The 20,550-nt window shown below is 44.1% G+C and overlaps 1 protein-coding gene across 1 annotated transcript in view; it reads right to left on the bottom strand.

The window, feature by feature from the left end:
* The window catches only part of SLC33A1 (solute carrier family 33 member 1), a 179,141-nt gene that overhangs the window by 82,389 nt on the left and 76,202 nt on the right, over positions 1 to 20,550 (bottom strand). The window contains exon 4 of the mRNA XM_078667726.1: positions 17,390 to 17,574. Coding sequence (XP_078523852.1) covers positions 17,390 to 17,574 — 185 coding nt within the window. The remainder of the gene's footprint in view (positions 1 to 17,389; positions 17,575 to 20,550) is intronic.

Genomic DNA, 20,550 nt, shown 5'->3' with positions numbered 1-20,550 from the left:
ACGGACGGTTTGCGGGTCTGTAGCATGATCGCTCAAAGTCTCTAGTGCAGCAGCCTTAATAGGTCGCTATGACAGAGCCTTATGGGACTCCTTGGACCGCTTCAAGGAAAAATTACCAAAGACAGATCAGAGGGATTTTGAGGAGGTCATCAAGGAAGGGTACCTTGTTGCCAACCAAGTGATTACCACAGCAGCGGATGGTGCTACACTGTCGGCGCACTCATATGCGCATGGAATCTGCGCCAGGAGATCCTCCTGGTTGAGACTAACAGCTCTCAAGCCAGATGCTCAGAGGATCTTAAATCTCCCTTTTTCCGGCTCCTCCCTGTTTGGCACCCATACAGATGCGGAAATGGGTAGAATGAAAGCCGAGCTCGATACCCTCAGAGCAGTTGGATTGGAGAAGAAAAAAGAGTTTAAACGATGATACAGACCCAACCAACGGAAGGGCTACCAACAGAGGGTTCAAACCCCTCAATGGTCCCAGAACAAAAACAAAGGCAAATCGCAGTATCAAGGCCGTAAGTCCAACAGAGGTAGAGGAGGTCATCATAACACGGCCAGATCGGCAGGGAAGCAATGAGCAGGAGCTTCCTCTGGCGCCGTTGCCCACTCCAGAGGGAGGAAGTGCTTCACATCATCTGGAAGAGTGGTGCAGCATAACAAAAAGATCGTTGGGTGCTCAGTATACTGCGCAGTGGATACGCACTACGTTTTCGTGTGCCTCCAAAGGACAATACTCCGAAAAGATCTCGTCCTCACCAGTTAAAGTTGCTTCAGCAGGCAGCGATAACTCTTCTGCGAAAAAAGGCCATAGAAGAGGTTCCTTCCGCGCAACGAGGGAAGGGAGTTTACTCCAGGTACTTTCTTGTGCCCAAAAGAGATCAGGAGCACAAATTCAGACCTATCCTGGACCTTCGCTTGCTAAACAGAGTCATTGTGATGGAAATGTTTTGCATGTTGTCCCTTCATCAATTATGTCCACATCTACAAGCAGGAGATTGGATGTGTGCGGTGGACCTCCAAGATGCGCACTTCCATATACCCATCATTCCACATCATCGCAAATACCTTCGATTCATGGTCGGCAGCAAGCATGATCAGTTCAAAGTCTTACCCTTCGGACTGAAATCTGCTCCACGAGTCTTTACCAAGTGCATGGCAGTGGTGGCAGCGGCCCTACACAGAAAAGGTCCGTTTGTCTACCTTTACTTAGATGATTGGCTCCTCAAAGGGACATCTCCTCAAAAATTACGGAACGATTTTCAAGTCAGTCTGGATCTGCTCCACAGACTAGGGCTTCATATGAACATGAAGTCAGTTCACCGGCCCACCCAGACAACCCATTATTTGGGCTCAACTCTGGATTCAAACAAAGGAAGAGAGTTTCCTTCGGAGGAGAGACTTTCTTCAATGCAGCAGAAGTACAAAGCTCTTCTCCAGACAGATCGCCCAACAGTCCAGCAAGTGGCATATCTGCTGGGATCAATGGCCTCTTGCATATTTCTCATTCCCAACGCCAGGCTCAGAATGAGACAGTTGCAGCAAGATCTAGAGGACAAGTGGGACCAAGCAACGGGTCGCTGGTAGGATCGAGTTGTGCTCTCTCAAGCAGCAAAGTCATCCATCATGTGGTGGACTCAGCCGCAGAACCTATTGGTGGGAGTCCCTTTCCATCAACCTCTTCCAGTGCAATTGTTGATAACGGATGCATCTCTGCAAGGATGGAGGCACACATGGGGTGCCTTCAGATGCAGGGCTGGTGGTACACAAAAGAGCAGTCCTACCATATAAACATGTTGGAGCTACGAGCAGTCCATCTTGGTCTGAAAGCTTTTTGGCCATCGATCACGTCCAACTCGATCCTGATCCAAACAGACAACACAACCACCATGTATTATCTAAACAAACAGGGTGGTACGCTCTCTCGCCCTCTATCCCTGGAGGCTCAAGCGATCTGGCACTGGCTTCTGGCTCGGAACCTCTCCATCGTGGCAGTGCACCTTCCAGGGGAGCAAAACGTGCGAGCAGATGCGCTCAGTCGGCACTTCGAAGATCAGCCAGACTGGGTGCTACACGACAAGGTGGTGGCAGATATTTTCCAACAGTGGGGTCGTCCGTCAATAGATTTGTTTGCAGACGACAAAAACAAAAAATGCCACGCCTTCGCATCCAGATTCCACCGTCCAGGGACAAGAGGGAATGCACTTTTTATTCATAAAGCCACATTGCAGCACCTGACATGGAAGACCGCTTTTCTGGTGACAATAACGTCAGCGGGCAGAGTAAGTGAGATCCAAGCGCTGTGTGCAAAAGAGCCGTATACTGTGTTTCACCACAACAGGGTAGTGTTAAGGGCTCACCCTGCTTTTTTGCCAAAGGTTACATCTGATTTCCATATTAATCAGACGGTCTCCCTACCGTCCTTTTTTCCCAATCCCGCAACTCCTGTGAAGAGGTCTCTCCACTCCTTAGACCTTTAAAGAGTGATCAAATTCTATTTGGAGGGTACGAAGGGTATAAGGAAATCGGATCAATTGTTTTTGAATTATGGTGCCATGAGAACAGGCTTTCCAGCCTCCAACTCGATCCTGATCCAAACAGACAACACGACCACCATGTATTATCTAAAAAAAGAGGGTGGTACGCGCTCTCGCCCTCTATCCCTGGAGGCTCAAGCGATCTGGCACTGGCTTCTGGCTCGGAACCTCTCCATCGTGGCAGTGCACCTTCCAGGGGAGCAAAACGTGCGAGCAGATGCACTCAGTCGGCACTTCGAAGATCAGCCAAACTGGGTGCTACACGATGAGGTGGTGGCAGATATTTTCCAACAGTGGGGTCGTCCGTCAATAGATTTGTTTGCAGACGAGAAAAACAAAAAATGCCACGCCTTCGCATCCAGATTCAACGTCCAGGGACAAGAGGGATTGCACTTTTTATGGATTGGTCAGAGACATTTGCATACGCCTTTCCTCCTCTGCCTCTGATCCCGAAGGTGGTGTCCAAGCTCATCAGATCCAACATGATGACGATTCTGATAGCTCCTGACTGGCCGCGTCAGTGGTGGTACCCGGACCTTCTGCAGTTGTCGGTACTCCCCCCACAGGAGACTGCCTTACAGAGCGGACCTGCTGACCAAAATGGACGGGAGGATTCTCCATCCCAGCCTTCCTTCACTGAACTTGGCAGCATGGCTCCTGAGGTCCTGCAATATAGACACTTGAATCTGCCGCAGGACTGCATGTACATCCTGAAAGAGGCTAAGAGACCTTCCACAAGAGCGTTGTACGCTTTTAAGTGGAAGAGATTCTACCTATGGTGTGTTCATAACCATTTTGATCCTACAAAAGGGCAGGAGGAGGTAATTCTCCTTACATCCTTTATTTAGCCAAAGCGGGTTTGAAATATTCCTCGATCAGGGTTCACTTGTCAGTCATTACGGCATACAGAAAATTCCCCAACCAACCTTCTTTTTTCCCAACTGCAGGTGGTTAAGGATTTCCTACAGGAGTTGAAGAAAGTGTATCCCCTGGTTCGAACTCCTTCTCCTCCTTGGGAATTGAATCTGGTGTGGTCTAGATTGAGGGGTCCTCCTTTTGAGCCCATTCATAAAGCCACATTGCAGCACCTGACATGGAAGACCGGTTTTCTGGTGACAATAACGTCAGCGGGCAGAGTAAGTGAGATCCAAGCGCTGTGTGCAAAAGAGCTGTATACTCACCACAACAGGGTAGTGTTAAGGGCTCACCCTGCTTTTTTGCCAAAGGTTACATCTGATTTCCATATCAATCAGACGGTCTCCCTACCGTCCTTTTTTCCCAACCCCGCAACTCCTGCAGAGAGGTCTCTCCACTCCTTAGACCTTAAAAGAGTGATCAAATTCTATTTGGAGGGTACGAAGGGTATAAGGAATTCAGATCAATTGTTTTTGAATTATGGTGCCATGAGAACAGGCTTTCCAGCCTCCAAGAGATCCATTTCAAGATGGATAGTGTCCTGTATAACATTGGCTTACCAGTTGGCAAATAAACCCCTTTTGTTGTGTCCTAAAACACATTCCACTAGGGGAAAGGCGGCCAAAGTAGCTTTCTTGCATGATTTTCCAATGCCGGAGATTTGCAAGGCAGCAACCTGGAGATCGGTTCACACTTTCACAAGGCATTATTGTCTAGAATCAGATTCCAGGGCGGATACTCAAGTAGACCAGGCCTCCTTGAGGAATCTATTTGGATAGTAAGATATCTATCCAAACTTAGTTATCTGAGCTGGTTGGTAAATTTACCGTTCTGTTTCCTTTGCCCGCAGGGGGATGAGGTGAGACTCACTATTCTATTCTAGTGCTTATGACTATTGATGAGGATCCCCTGGAAGAGAAGGATTAGTTACTTACCTGTAATCCTAGTTCTCTTCCAGGGGTATCCTCATCAAAGTCATAAGCAACCCTCCCGCCTCCCCGGGCAAAGGATCATTGTATTTTTAAAGGTAATGTCAACTCTTTGTGTTATGGCTTTTGAGTCACCGCAAAGAACAACTGACCTAACTGTCACCCCTGAGGCATGATGGGAAGCTGGGGGTCATGACTGCCTTAAAGGCACGGTGCCAGTTTATTTCTATGTTGCTATGAGTTCGTTTTTCAGCCTTTTCAGGCCATGTTTTCTGCAATGCAGCCTGGGAGCGGTCAATGCTTTCAGTCCTATTTGAGAGTTTGTGCTAAGTGCTAAGCATTAAAACAGTTTTTAAACATGTTCTGCTGTTTTTCCCTGTTTCTAATGTATTCTTTATGATATAATGGGAAGTCCTTACAGCATTATTCAGCTCTAGTGTGTGTAAGGCTGCATTTGCTTTTTATTATATATATGTATATATATTTATGGAGATACATATATGTGGGTCACATATATGATTGTGTTTCCAGGGTCCCGCACATGGGCGAGAATATTCTAGTGCTTAGGAATTTGATGAGGATACCCCCTGGAAGAGAACTAAGATTACAGGTAAGTAACTAATCCTTTACTACGTTGCACCTATTAAACCTGGCAAAAAAAAATAATCTAGGAGCTACCATTTCCTTGGTCAGATTACATGCCAGGAAGATATGAAATGGGTTCTGTACTGTATCATTTTGTACAGATGCTATTAATAGGCAGAATACTATATCTAAAGTTTAATAATAACTGCCTGGCCCCCGGGAACGTGTTTACATCTAAAAAAGGGTTCAAAAGCAATACAATTAAAACTAAATTAGAAAAAAATGTGGTGTGAAGGTCCATGTTTAAAGTTAGTGATTTCCTCTTTAGAAACAAAGGGGCCGATAATGATGGCGGTTGGACCGCACACCGCCAAACCTTTAGTGGGGGTTCAACACCTGAAAGCCCTTCAGTTCAACTGCAGCATGCTAATGCTGGCAGTGGAACCCAGAGTGGGCGGAGTCCAGACAGCTGCCTCTGACAGGATCTCCGAACCCGACCGGGCGACCGTTGGAGTCTCGGCCCAGAGTGGCAGGGCCTAAAAGGGCAGCAGTGTCAATCCAGGCACCGCTGTCGAGATTTGGATATCCCTTCCAGACAGCCTGTTCATGGCGAGAACACCACCATGTACAGGCTGATGGAAACAGGGCCCCATCCCTTGTGTGCCACTACAAAGTGGCACTGGGGGCACGTAGTGCCCCCACTCACCTCAATGCACCGAGTGCCATGCACTATATAGTGCATGGCAAATGGTCCATGGACATTCAGGAAGTGATCCTTTTCACTGTGGCTTCTGCTGTAGCCCTTTTCCTGGTCCGCACCACAAGCCAATGTGAAAAGGAGCACTTTGCGACTGCCAGTCAAACGGTCGCATCCTAATGCGGCAGTCAGACCGCTGACTGCTTGTCGGGGGCTCTCTTGACCACCGCGATAGCAGTCGGTGGTCCGACCTACCACTATCGTAAACACCCCCAGAATTCTAGTAAATGTTACTGGGGATTGTCTCCTGTTCTTCCAGACCAACAGACATTATCAAAGCACAAACCAAATTAAGTCATGGGACTTTGGAGGGGGGTATCCGGGCTAATTATTGCTTTAAGGGCTAATTGATGCAAAAATGACACCGAAGTACACTCTTCTGTTACACTTATATCCCTGATAAGAATGTCCAATGTGGGCATAGATGAAATTGAATTCCTTTTTTAAATTTTTTATTCACAACCAGGATCTGTGCATGTTATGATTGGTTTCGCCAACAGGAAGCAGCCAAGGGTTACATCAATACTGTGACAATCCCTCTTTATACCATAAGCTTCACCAAAAAGACTGTGGTCTGATATTTGCCTCAGAAACATAGTTTCAAATCAAGATCTAAAAATAACAGTAGCATGTAGGTGTTCCGTGGTAAATTCACCCAAAATCGCATAAAAGTATTTTCTTCTATATTAAGGTTATATAACTGCACATTGTCCCAGAGCTCTACTCCATAAAGGGCAGCTCCCACAGCTTTAATATTATATATCTGAATAGCTGGAGTGATGGGTCTGGATTTAGATGAGTTATACTATAACAATTCCAAAGATAATCTGCTGAAGATTTAGGCTACTTTTGCTAGTTTTCATCATCTCATGCTATTAGTCTGATCTCAATGTATTTGAAATCTAATACCCTTTCAAGGGCAATACCACACACAAAAAGTTTTGTACATTATTTAAGTGTATTTTGTAATTTTTAAAGTGTCATTTATAAATTAGTAACTAAACTATAGAAACATTAATTTAATAGTTGGCTACAGGGTTTGATGGGGAATAGGGTGGGAACTTATTAAAAATATTAATTTTTTGTAATTCGTTTTTTTAAGTTAAAAAAATTACTTAATAGTGGTGGACATTTTAGTAATGAATATGTGTATTTGATATATGTTTTACATTTAATTTTACATGTATTTGCTTGCATTTTGTTTAATTACTATTTTAATGTTACTTTTTTAGTTTTAGTTTAACCCCTCCCATGCTCGTGACGGAACCGTTCCGTCACGAGCCTCGGGTGGGCTGTGCTGGTGACGGAACGGTTCAGTCACGGCCCGCTCGCCGCGCCTGCGCTGACGTTCTAATGGGCGGGCGGGTCCGTGACGGAACCGTTCCGTCACAAGCACAGCTCATGTTAGGGCCGTGACGGAGCGGTTCCGTCACGAGCACGGGACCGCCGCGCGGCCCCACCTCCCCCTTAGCGCTGCGGCGGAATAGCCGCCGCAGCGAAGGGGTTAATTACATTTTGTGATGGTGTTTTTTTGGGTAACGGATGAAAATCTATTTTAAATGTATTTAGTTAGTTTTATATTTGTTAAATTATTTTTGAATTATTACATTTTCTTTCTTTCTACTGTGATTATTTTTATATACAATGTAATACATTTTATGTTAAATATGGGTTAATATCTTTATGTTATAAGATATTTAAACACATTTTAAAAAATGATTAGAAATTGGAATGGTATATCAAATTTCTCGGTAACGAGTTCAGCATTTCCTAAAGTTTGCTTGAAGTGGAATTAGAATAGTCAATCTGACTCTTTTTAAGTCCACCACTTTTGTTAGTGTTGGTTATATTCAAAAGCTAGTTTTTTAAGTTTACATCATTTATAAAAAAAGAATAGCATTTTTCTTTATATTTCATTTTTTGCTAATTTTATTTATTAAGTGTGGGTTAGGTCTCTTGCTGTTTTTTTAATTGTTATTAATGCAATTGTTTAAATATTCTTTTTATATTTGAAAGTATATATATTTTACTTATAGACTTAATATTAACTAAAAGTATTTATAACTTTTATTTTTTGTTAAGTCCATATACGTTGTTCTATATGTTTAATTTGTACGGTTAAGTTATTGTTTATATTTTTAATGGAATGGTTTTTAAAATTGTTGAAATGGTTCATAGTTCTTTAAAGTGTACATATAGATTAACACAATATTCGTTATGCGTTATATTGATATTAAGTTTAATTTTTAAATTAACTTTAATATTTTACCTCGTTGGTGAATGCCTTCATTTTTCCTACAAGCGAAGCAAATGTCAGGGCTAGCAGAATAGTTGTTTTCCAGGAAATGTATTTTCATTTATCCTTATGACGCGCACAAGATGACTCAACAGCATGGTAAACTCTCATGAAACTAGAGATTGCCAGAGTGGTAGGTACGTTCTAAGGAAACTTTTCATGAATTCTTATAAAATCCACAAGATAAGCTAGAAATGACAATGCTTTTAAAGAGTGTCTAAATCTTGAAATGGGCACTTCGTGATCTCTTGGAGTCATACTTTGCCAGGTTTAAGGAAAAAGGGAGCAGCTGATAGGACAGCACGAATAATAAATGCAAAGCCTGTTAGGTGCACAAGCTGCATAAGTAGTTTTATTTTGCACTGACGTTCCCTGTGATACCGCCTATGTGAGCCCTTGGTAGAACATAAGCAAGCCTGCATCAGAATCTATTTGAGAAGTATTCAAGTGACCAAAATGCACTTGGTCAGGATCCAAGATGTCTGGTTGAGAAACTTATTGAGGGAGAGTTGAGTAAGACAACTGCAGCAGATCTGTTAACTAATACGGTCTATGCCACACTAACGCTAATAGACATGCATGGTGTGCTCTTGCTTTTTCTGAGGACTTTGGCAATCAGAAGAAACTTGGGAAAGGCTTAAACAGATTTGTACAAGTTCTGTGAAGATGTGTGCCCTCTTATCTGTGGTGGTTTACGCTTACTGATGAAGAATCTGCATTTCTAGTTGTGTTACATAACAGAAAAGTCCATGTGTTACCCCTCCATCTCTGGAAGATCGCCTGAATCTGATCTTGATCTAGTTCCCACACAAGCAATCCAAATGTGATCCATTTAGAGTATCTGCCAGGGACTTGCTCAATATGGAAGATGCACCAACATGCAATGCAGTTATTGATTTCCCATGTCCCAAAGGATCGGTGCTTCTTTTCACAGGAAAAACTATTGTGTTCGTCCCGGTCTGATGGTGTACAATACTGGTGTAGTATTACCTATCCTTATCAATACAGGTAGGTCTTGAAGTCTTGGTAAGAAATCCTCAAGGTTTATGTAGACTATTCTTAAAAGCAAAATGTTTAGGTTTATAAACAACACCAATCCCTCCCTTCAAGGGGTTCTCGTTTAGGACCTTCTCTTTTAACATATTCTGGCAATAATGAACCTAGAGTGGACACAGGGCGTGACAACAGATCTGCCTTGTGGGTTTTTTCTTCAGTTTCCTCCAGTCACCGATGAGTCCATTTTCTTTTTAATGGATAAGACTGCAGAGGCATAACAGACATGGTCTATTCTGTTGAAGTCATCAGTTCTAATCCTCTAGCTATGTATCCCACAGTCCGGCAGGCTGTTTGCGGTCTGCCTAACATTTTCTGCATGTTGACAATGTAGTAGCAAATATGTTAACCGGCAGAGAGTTGCTTGAAGGGATAACAACTGATGGTGCCACTAACAAGACAATAAAAGCCTTTGATGAAGAGTGATGGTTTTGACAGCAGATTCTGTTGCTGGGGCTGTGATGGCAGGGATTAGAGATACCATTCGTAGACTGTCAGCCACCATGTATAAAACTCACTATCACATAGTGATTGCATGTAATGTCATCAACAAAGACATTGACTGTCTCCTCATCACCAATGATGCATGTATTGGAGATATTGATGATGGAAAGCTTCTATAAGCGGTTTGTGTTGGGTAGTGGAAGAGGAGAATCCGGTCAATTGCAGTTTTTGCAGGAAGGACATCTGATGCACTAGGGATTTACATGTACATGCCAACAATGAGTTTTAGCAACTTCAACAACTTTTTCAGAGGTTTCTGGATAAATATCTATGTAAAAGCTTGTTGTTTCTTCAGGCAGTCTAATTTAGAAGGTTCTTTCCTTAGTATATCCAAGTCAGGCATTTATAATGCTTTCTCTTTTGTCTCTTTAGTGGAATTGGATGGCGGGTGCTTCGTACTAAATGTTTCCCTGAAAAGTGTAATCTTTAGTGAGAGAATCGCTAAAGGCAATTACATTTGTTGTTCTCAGACTAAGAGTTTTGGCAGGGTAGGTTTTACAATGGAATGTTTGTGTCCCCAGTAGAGGCATTTTAGATGTGGATCTTACTTAGACCACAGATAGAATTTAGCATAAAGGATTTTTTGGTCCTTCACAAGAGTTTCAATTTTGGTGGTAAAGTCTCCACTATCACAGAAAAGCAGAACAACTCCGATTAAAGGTAGGTAGCTAAATGTTAGAAGCAAGACTAGAGGAGAAGTCCTAAGGAAAATAAATTAAACTATAGAAATAAACAATTTATCAGAAAGAAGAGCTGAGATCTGTTCAGACTCACTCATTACACGTGCTAGAAATATAACTACAGTCGCCACAAGGCGGAATAGAGTGCTTGCTACATTCACCTCAACGGCCGAAGTTTCACAGTCTAAAATTATGTGAATGCTCTACTAAATGCACAGTATCATTTGCATGTGGACATGCCAATATTGTGTAATGCAATAATTATAAGATTATTTGGTGCACCAAGCCTCACAGGATATCTGACATAATATTGTAACAACAAGTATTGTCTCCCAAAAAAAGTGTGTGTGTGGGTGGGGGTGGGGATAAATAAATAGGTAGAAAATATGGTCCACCTATACTTGTAATGAGAAGTGTAAAAATATCGGAACAAAAATATTGCACACCAAATCGTTAATAAAAAAATATTGATTTACTTTTTCTAAATTAGTAAAACTGGGGCGTGGCCAAGATGTTGGTTAGATAAGGACGTGTTTCTGTGTCTCCCTGCCGCTTCCGAAATACAACAGCGACATAGCTCTCTCCCACAAGACACTGCAGACGGGGAAAATCACTGGTCCTGCCCTGGAGCCTCTACTGTGACGGTGGAGCTATCTGGAGGGCTGGGTTGCGGTGTCCTTGAGCTCCGGGAGGTGGCTGGGGAGGAAGGCATGGCCCAGCCTCGTGATCCCAAAAGAGTAGAGCGCGAAGGCCTCGGGTACCGGGCCACTGAGGAGTGAGATCTGGGCTTCCACGCCGGACCGAACAACACTGCAGCGGGCCTGAGAGCCCCTGGAAGTGTGGCACAGCACCGGAGGAACCGCCGACCATGGTGCAGTCAGTGCAACGTGTGGGGGCAGCAAGAGCTGGGAGGCAGATGGTCTCCGAATAAGGGGGCTAGCCGAAGGTGAGAGGCACCCAAGATTGAGGCGGTGCACGAGGAGAGAGAGAGGCCCACTGAGGAAGCAGCAGAGGCTGAATATCACCCTAGGAGAAGGGCGCAGTCTCCTGCCACATGCCCTCCGGTAGCGATTGAACAGACCAAGCCGGGCCCTTGCACTGCAGCTAGCAGAGGTCTCCAGCACCAGCAGATTCCCCTGCAAGGGAACCACAGACAAAAGGAGCGTACTGGAGGCACCGCACAGCCCAGGTAGGGCAGGATATGAGGCGTGGCTTGACTGTGGGAGGCGGGTGCACTCCTATCTGATTCCCACTCATCTGCGCCAACGACTAGACTCTCCCGGGGGCCATTGAGGCATGGCGGGTGGGCTTCCCCCGCACCTTACAAAAAGGCAGGAGAGCAGCACCAAATAATAAATAACACAAGAATCCAGATAAGCTGCGAACAATTGGTCGAGATGCCTGCCACGGTGTGCAATACAACAACTTAAACACAATAGGCACAAGAGGCAGGAGATTGTGACCGCGGCCCACGAGGAGCGTTGCTAAGCTCAGAAGCCACACCACGCATAACCACCTTCCGGGACACAGCTACATCACAGGAAGACAGAGCACAGAAGCCATCACAGGCAGGCTCAAGACTAAGCGACACATCACCCTGGTCACTGGGAGCTCATCAGCATAGCGGGCCACAGCATCGGACAACAGCTTACGAAGGGAACCAGAGGAGCAGCAAAGAAGAGCCAAGCCCACAAAGAACTGCACCTCAACCCGCTCCTCATCAGAGATGAAAAAAGGGGCAGACGCAATGACCGTGGCTCAGGTAAACCAAAGGAGCGCTCAGTGAGAGAAATGCAGGTGAAACAGCCCATACTGGGATCCTCATAAGGAGCAGCCCAGGGCGAAGAAGGGCAACAAGATGGGGCGAATGGCCCCGCCACAAAAGCATTTATGACTGCACTCTTCACGTCCCTCCGGGAGGACCTGCAAGAAATAAAAGGTCAACTCTTGGCCGACCTGAAGGAGGTGAGGAAAGATCTAGAGGAGGTGGGAGAATGAGAAGGGCCTTAGAAAAGCGGGACACCAGCAGAGACGAGGAGATCGAAATGATGCCGCAATAAATCATTAGTCTGATGGGGCAGCATATGGAGCGGTCTGCTCAGGCAGAAGACCTGGAAAATTGCTGAAGAAGAAACAATGTCTGCATCAGAGTGGTGCCGACCCACGCAGAGGGGGACAATATACGTGCCTATGTCCTCGCCATTTTCCGTCATATACTAAGCAATGAACACAGCTCTGACATCCAGATTGATCGGGTGCACCAAATCTGCCTGCCAAGAGGTAGCAAAGCTCCCCCAGCCGACATGCTAGCGTGTGTGCACAACTTCCAAGACAAAGAAACAATCATTCGTCTTGCAAGAGACGCCTATCCAGTGCAGTTCCGAGGGCATACACCAACCTTCTTCCAGGACCGGTCCATGACCACATTCTATAAAAGAAGAGAATTACAGTCAGTCACAAAACACCTCAGCGAGAAGGTGATACCGTATTCCTGGGGCACCCTTTCCGGGTCATCTTTTAGTACAAAGGGAAGCAAGGCAGCTCAGATCCCTGAAGGAAGCTCAGGAGGTCCTGAGTATTACAGAGTCTATAGCACAAGAATAAGGAAGCAAGCCCCCAGAGGGCCCTAGAAACAAAAAACCCTCAGGCACAAGATTGGGAAGCCCTCCTCCAACCATAAACCAGACAGACAATGGTGAAAGAAAGAAAAGTGGTAATTAACTTGCTCACTGGATCAGGTGGTCTCTCCATGAGCTGATCTGTATTGATGATGGGATACTACAATCCAGGCGGTGTCTGAGGGATACACCTGCCCTATGCCAGGATACCCACGAAAGACTCTGTGAAGGGACTCTTGAATGGAAGCGCCAAAGCTATCCAGACGCTTACCAGCTGACGGCCCCCTTGGGCTCCTCTACTTAGACAAACTGTTATCAACTCTTGTTAACAGTATGGTTCTTATATGTAGTTTAGTTTGACGATTTTGTTTTATTGTCTTGCAGACATCCTTTTCTCTTTCCTCCGCAACAGTCCCATATTAAACCTCGAGATACAGACAGGCTGACACAATATAGTACTTGCCTCTTTCATTTGGCCTCAAACCGTTTAAGCACAAGTACTACATTCTCACTCACACAGCTAAACTATAGGTAAAAACCTGAAGATCGTAAGCCTCAATGCCAGAGGCCTTAATCACCCAGTAAAACGCACTGCAATCCTGTCCCTGCTACAGAATTCGGGGGTGGTGGGGGGGGGGGGGGGACATATGTCTGCTGCAGGAAAATCACCTCCTACCAAGAGATACAGCACGCATGCGCTCCCCCCACAAATTATGGTTCTCAAGCCCCTCCAAAAGAATGGTGTTGCCATTCCATTTGGGAGGGAAATTCACAGGCAAGGTAGTCTCACAAGTAACAGAGGTGAAGGGACGTTTGCTTGCACTTTGAATCTATTGGGGATCCACACATTTCACCCTAGCTAATATATGCGCCCAGAATGCCCAACAACAGCCCTTTATCATTAAGGCCCTATCAGAGGTTCTGACGACGTCTCCCGATGCAGCAAATTTTGGTGGGAGGAGACTTCAACCTGGTGATGGACACTGCGCTAGATCACTCATGCAAGAGGTCCACGCAAGCAGGGGCCTTTTCGGCCGACGGGAGGTGCTGGCTAACGGAAAATGGCCATCAGGACACTTGGCGAAACCAGCACCCGGTGGTACAAGACTATACGTTTTACTAAGCAGCACATAAAACATACACATGCTTAGATAATTTGTTAGAATCAGCAGAGCTGGCGCCTAGACTATGAGACACATCCACTGAACCTAGATCCTTGTAAGATCATGCGATGATCACAGTCACGATACAGGCAGATACCTCACAGCTGAGCGCTCCTAGACTGCCGGAGATGCTCCTACAATCCCTGGTAGTTATGTAGGACATGCGCGTGAAACCGACAGAATACCTGCTTACAAATGACATACAGAGCACCTCCCTGGCTGCTGTTTGGGAAACGCTAAAACTAGTGATGAGGGGGAGAATTTAATCGCGATTTTGGCAGCGGAGTACAGGGCCCGCCAGGAGAAGCGCCAGAGCTTAGAACAGGAGGTGCCAGAGATGGAAGCCATTCACAAACGCACTGGGGCACAGAGAATATGGAGAGAGCTGCAAATGAAAAAGGCTTCTTCTGAAACGCTTGGACCTGGAAAGGGTGGAATAGGACCTCCTCAGGCTCTGTCATGAATTTTACCTGAGCAGTGACCGTTGCGGCCGAATCCTCGTACAAAGGCTTAGAGCCAAGACTATGGCAGCGGCGATCGACTCGGTCAGACGGTCCACCAGGGAGGAAATACATTCAGACATGCAAATAGTAGAGTTGTTTAAGACTTTTTATCAGACCCTGTACTCTGACCCAGACTCTACTCATAAAGGAGCCCACACTTATCTGAAAATTAGCCCAGTTACCCGCCTTCCAGAAACAATCGCAACCCAACTTCACCAACCGATACGAATTGAGGAGGTGATCACAGCAATCGCTCACCTTATGTTGCACAAAGCACCGGGTCCTGACTGATTTTCGGCACAATTCTAAATGGCCTTCTGTCAGGAACAAGCACCGCTTCTGATGCGGTTGTTTAACTCCTTCCTCGAAACAGGGTCACTCACATTCCATGGTGGAAGCCTCAATATCTGAGATTCTCAAGGCCTCTAAAGATCTCAGAGAATGCGGGTCCTATTGATCCATACCCTTATTAAATTAAGCTGATGGCGGGACTAGTGGACTCGGACAAAGCGGGTTTCATCCCCACACGACAGGGGGAGACAATACCAAGAGACTTCTCCACCTCATGGATAGCAACCACATATCGCGCAGAGAAGCACAGCTCCAATCAATCGATGCTGAAAAAGTGTTTTATAGGGTGCGCTATTCATATCTCTTCAACACACCGTGATACTTCGGGGTTGGGGAGAAGTATATAAAATGGGTTAGCTGCATCTACCATGGCCCAAGAGCGTTTGTATGCGTGAATGGAACGTCCTCCAGCTGGTTCCTGATTGCCTGTGGCAAAAGGAAGTGCTGCCTGCCGTCCCACCTCCTCTTCGCACTATACATGGTGCTGTTAGCACAACGAATTTGGGATGACCCACAGATTGAGGGCATCTGATTTTGGAAGGACAGCCACAAGATCAGCCTCTATGCAGATGATGTGATCCTGTCGCTGGCAAGCACTCTGACAATATTAAAAATATTTTTATTTTAATTTATTAAAGAAATTAATTATTGTTTTTAATTTACTATTATAAAAAGGGAAAATATAAATATATAATTATATATTTAAATGAAACAAAATATTAAAACAATCTAAATTAAATATTTAAATATAAAATAAAAAATATAAACATTACAAAAAATGTGAATATTAATATCTAAACAAATGATAAAAAATTAAACAAATCGAACGGATATAGATTTTAACAATTTAAAAATAAATAAGAAAATAAGAAAATAAAAACTACACTATTTCCACTCCAATATGTGGAACAGTAGGAAAAGCGTTGGAATTAAAACGGGTAAAATGTACTAACCCCCACCCTATTCCCAATCTGTGCAACAGGTGGAAAAGCATTGGGCTTCTGAAAGGTTAAATTTACTATTCAAACGCCAGTCTGTGCAAAAGTAGGGAACGTATTTCACTACAAACACATAACATATTTAAATAATCCTATTAGTTTGCCAGAAATGTACGACTCTTAATATAAAAATTATATATGAAATTAAAAACACAATTTACAAGATTAAATAATTAGGTCTGCGGAAAGCCATCCGACAGCTCATCGGAGGCTGTCCACCCGACATCATAGGTTTCCATCTGACCGCCGCATTACAATACTGGCCGTCGGAGGGAAACCCGCTGAGTAATTTCGCTTCGCTTCGCTTCCGCCGGCCTCACAGAGCCCGTTGGGGCAGAGGGAGGAATAGTAATCCCATAATGGCGGCAGAGCGAGCCTCGGCTCCGCTGTCAGGATTACAATGTTGTCTTACACCTTTCCTTCATAACTTTGGGGGCCCCTAGCAGGGCCCACATGGACCTCCGCTACAGGACCTGTCGGACATCCATGGTGCCCCCCTTAAACATCCCTGCTCCTTGCGGCAGGTACCACATGGTGCCTACCACACAGTGCAGAGAGGTTTGAGATCCATTTTTCAATTACAGCTTGTGCTGCAGCCCTTTTCCAGCCGCCGCACACGCGGCTATTGAAAAAGTAATGTTTCTAACCGCCTACTGGGCAGTCGCATACTAATTCAGTGGGTGGAACCGCCGACTTTTAGTCGGGCTGTTCCATTCCACTATGGTGTCGGTCAGGCGCTCGTCCAACCGACATCGTAATTAGGCCCTAAGTTCTCACACTATACTCCCACAAACCTAGAGACCTACACTTAAAATAGAACTTAAAATAAAGTACAATACAATTGACATATTTGATGATCAATTAAATATTTTTTAATAAATGAATACCAGGGGCCTTATTTCAACTACTGAAGTCCATGGGACCGCCATATTTGTGGCGGCGGTCAGGCGGTGCTGCAACGGCACTGCTGAGGATATTTTGAGTTGCCTCACCACCACTCTTTTCATGGTGGTCGCACTACCATGAATGGGTTGTGGTGCGGCAGCAGAGGGTAGGGCCCCCCTTGTGGCTCTGTGCATGGGGGGGGCATCTGTTATGCCCCCCTGTAGTTATGCACCCCCCATTCCTACACAGGAAGGAATGCACAGCATGGTGCATTCCTTCCTGTGCAGGAACGTGCACTGGTGGACCAGTGGCAGTGATGTTTAAGGCTCACACTGAGCTTTTAAACAGCACCGCTGCAGGACTGCCACGACGCCCACCCAGCATACCACAAAATTACTTGTAATCGGGTGGGCGGCAGTGAGTTTCGATAGTTCTCGGGTGGAGCGCTGCCCGCCCTAGAACCTCCGAAACGCATAATAAAGCCCTTAATTGTTAATTAATTATAGTCTAAATAACTACCCTGTCCCTGAATAATTTTAATTGATGGAAATAACCAAAATACGGCTACACAAACTCAAACACACATTAAAATGCAACTTAAGTTTTCTTTACCGAAATGGCATAGCTTTGTAGAAGATGTTCAAAGGCTGTGGACCAGCTGTGTACTTGCTAATTATGAGTGGCAGAATTATCTGCAGAGGAACCATTGGAACAGCCATCAGAGCCAAATGTTCTTTAGGGACACCTTGCTCAACTAGTTTCAGTCCAGTCACAGCATCAGCTGCTGAGAACCCAACCTGCAATAGATGTAATATATTTTGGATTAATAACGTTTGCAGTGTAATCACTAAAACACAAAATCTCACTGTTTTCAGAATACTTTTCATTTAATACAGTTTTTACACTTTAATTTTATAATCAGATGTCCAAATGTATTGTTCACAGCATACGGGCTTCTGAAAGTTGTGATGTCCATTTAACAAAAAGAAATAAGCAACACAAAAATGGGGAATTTGCTAAACCACATTCTACCAACCAAAATATACAAGAAAACATCCCTACATTTGAGAAGAGCAATACTCTTTCCGAATTCCAAACACATGAATTTAAAAATATAAACTGGTGACTAGAAAGGTTAGGAAACCGTGTTAAAACTATAAATGGTCACGGTCTTGTTCAATGCAGAGATGTACTAGGGCAATAAGGAGTGGCATTTGCTTTCCAATGATCACACTAAAGGCAGCGTATTTCATTTTCTCAATCAATTACAGTATAAAATAAAGTAACCTTTATGGCCACTAAATTACTCCTAGTCCATATGCTCTCTCCTATTCTCAACCTGCATGGTACCATACCACCTTGGGTAGAGCCTAAAACTGACTACTTCTAATTGTTAATACAAGACTTTCTGATTGTAATGAGGCTCAAACAAGGTGAAGCCCTTGCTCCAATTTTATTCAACCTATATTTCAGATTTTTGACCTTAACTAATGCAGGAGCCTTACCTCGTAAAACTAGGTGCATTGATGTCAATGCTGCTGTATATAGACTATACAGTCATCTTAGATAGAACTAGCAAGGGTTTCTATCGCACCTTAGATCGACTTGCTAACTATTGTTGAGATAACAGTTTGAGAATTAACAAATCAATTGTTCAAGTTTTCAGAAAAGGGTCATTATTAAAAACGCATTTAAACTCAATCAGGGCTCAATTGCATAAGTATTTAGGATTTTGGTTTCAAGACAATGGGAGCGTTGTGAGTCAAGCAAAATTCAAGTTAAAATCCCAGTCATTTAAGTTTGCAAAGTTCTCTAATAATTTGTCTGGTCCATCGATCAAGCTGGCATTAGAAGTAATCAAGAAGATATTTATACCTACTCCAAACTATGGTTGTGAAATGATTCAATCCTCCCCAACAATCTGTCTTGATGCAACTCATTTAGATGAGTTCTCAGTTTGATTTAACAGCGAGTCCTGCAAGAATTGTACATCACGATTGCAAAATTGGAAATCAAGGTTCAGAAAAAAGAAAAGAAAAAAACCATGCTACTGTAGGCCTAACTTGAAAAAAGGTGAACGATAAGAAAATTTGATCTCTTCAAGCTTCAGATAATGTTAAAAGAAACAAATATGGAAGCAGCTTAGGAAATCCAACTCCTGTGGTGGCTTTTCAAAGGAACTTTAAAGAAACACATGTATGCCCTTTCTTTTGCATCCGATCTAAAACATGCCAATCCTGCTATTAACACCCTACACCAGAGACATACTGCAGCCTTATCTGGTAGGTAGTATATCCATGAAGCTTAAAGCCTACACCAGAGTCCCTTTCGGTCAATTTGACATTGAGAAGATGCATCACACTGGAAAAGTCAAAGATCATCGGATGTTTGTAGCATCTGACATCAGGGCAAGGAAAGCTTGGCCCATGTTCTTTGTTGCAGTCAGTCTCCCTGGTGAAAGGAGAGGTTTATTATTCCCAGCTTTTCGATAACTGGTGTTTAGAACAAGCGCAGCAGAAGAAAAAGAATATTTTAACACTGCAGATCTGCAACTGGCCTATGGTTTGACATTTGTAAAATTAGCGCAGAATACATTGGGTACATTGACTTAGGATCCACAGCCTTTTTAGAAAATTCTAATACATTTTAACAATCCTCCTATGCATGGGAATCCAATGATGTGAATTGATTGCTTTGCTACATAAAGTAGAAAGATTTTAGTAGCTATAGCAGTTCCAAATAGTACTATAAGAATTTTCTTGTTGTTTTTCCTGTTTTAGCATTATTGATAATGTAATGTTTTTAATGAACTGCACAATAAACTTACAGTTACATGACAGAGCATGCTACTTACAGCATCGGCTTTTAGGAAACTGGACATGAAGGAGGCTGCTGGTCTGACAATCAGGATTTAAGAAGCAGTATAGTCCAAGTCTAGTCTCTGGAATGTTACAAAAGGCTAGCCGATAGACTGCAGATCTACAGTTACCAATGGATAGAAAACAATATCATGTCCGACATCAATGGTAAGTATGCTTAACCTCCATTGTCAAGAAAGAATGGGGAAATAGAAAGGAAAAGAAACCGTATCCATATTTCTTTTGAGAGGGAATTCTTCAGCAGTATTATTTATTTTCTCCTTTGCAAAATAAGGCTAAGAAGCATGGAAGAGAACTCTCTAACCTCAGTATACTCGTGATCCCACCACACCAACCCGCACAGGTCCACCAAGCAGATCTAGAGACTGGTAAATCCTCAGCACAATCATCAGCTATGGTTGACCTGTTGGCACTGGTAACCAAGCCCCTACGTTAACCTCAAAAAGCAAGTCCCATCTCAAATCACTTTTGCACCGAGACTTTCACCAAAGTACCATCAACTGACTTGTACCTGTGCATCACAGCCAATGAGCAGTTTGGCCACTAGTCGAGGCACCTAGAAGCAGGTGGAACATTCACAGGTTCATTTTAGGCCCCTCCAGTTACCTTGTCATATATTGCTCTGGCAGAGTGGTGTCCATGCTAAAGTCTCCTCTGGTGCCTTGCTGTTCACTTTCAATTGGACTGAGATTTGCCACTCACAATTGACTGCCACAAACAAATCAAGATCCTGTGCAGCACCACTGCTCCTGTGTCCATGAACAGGGAGTGGTGGATTGTGCTGAGGGGAATCAACAGAGATGACCCTGAATCACACCTTCCACTGAACACGTTAACTGAAAGACCACTTGTCCAGTCTGGTGGAACAAGCACCGACATACAACAGATCTGACT

This window comes from Lissotriton helveticus, chromosome 11 (genome assembly GCF_964261635.1).
Source record: "Lissotriton helveticus chromosome 11, aLisHel1.1, whole genome shotgun sequence".
NCBI classification, from domain to species: domain Eukaryota; kingdom Metazoa; phylum Chordata; class Amphibia; order Caudata; family Salamandridae; genus Lissotriton; species Lissotriton helveticus.
Note: the sequence above shows the minus strand (reverse complement) of the source record. Positions and strands in the feature narration are given on the sequence as shown.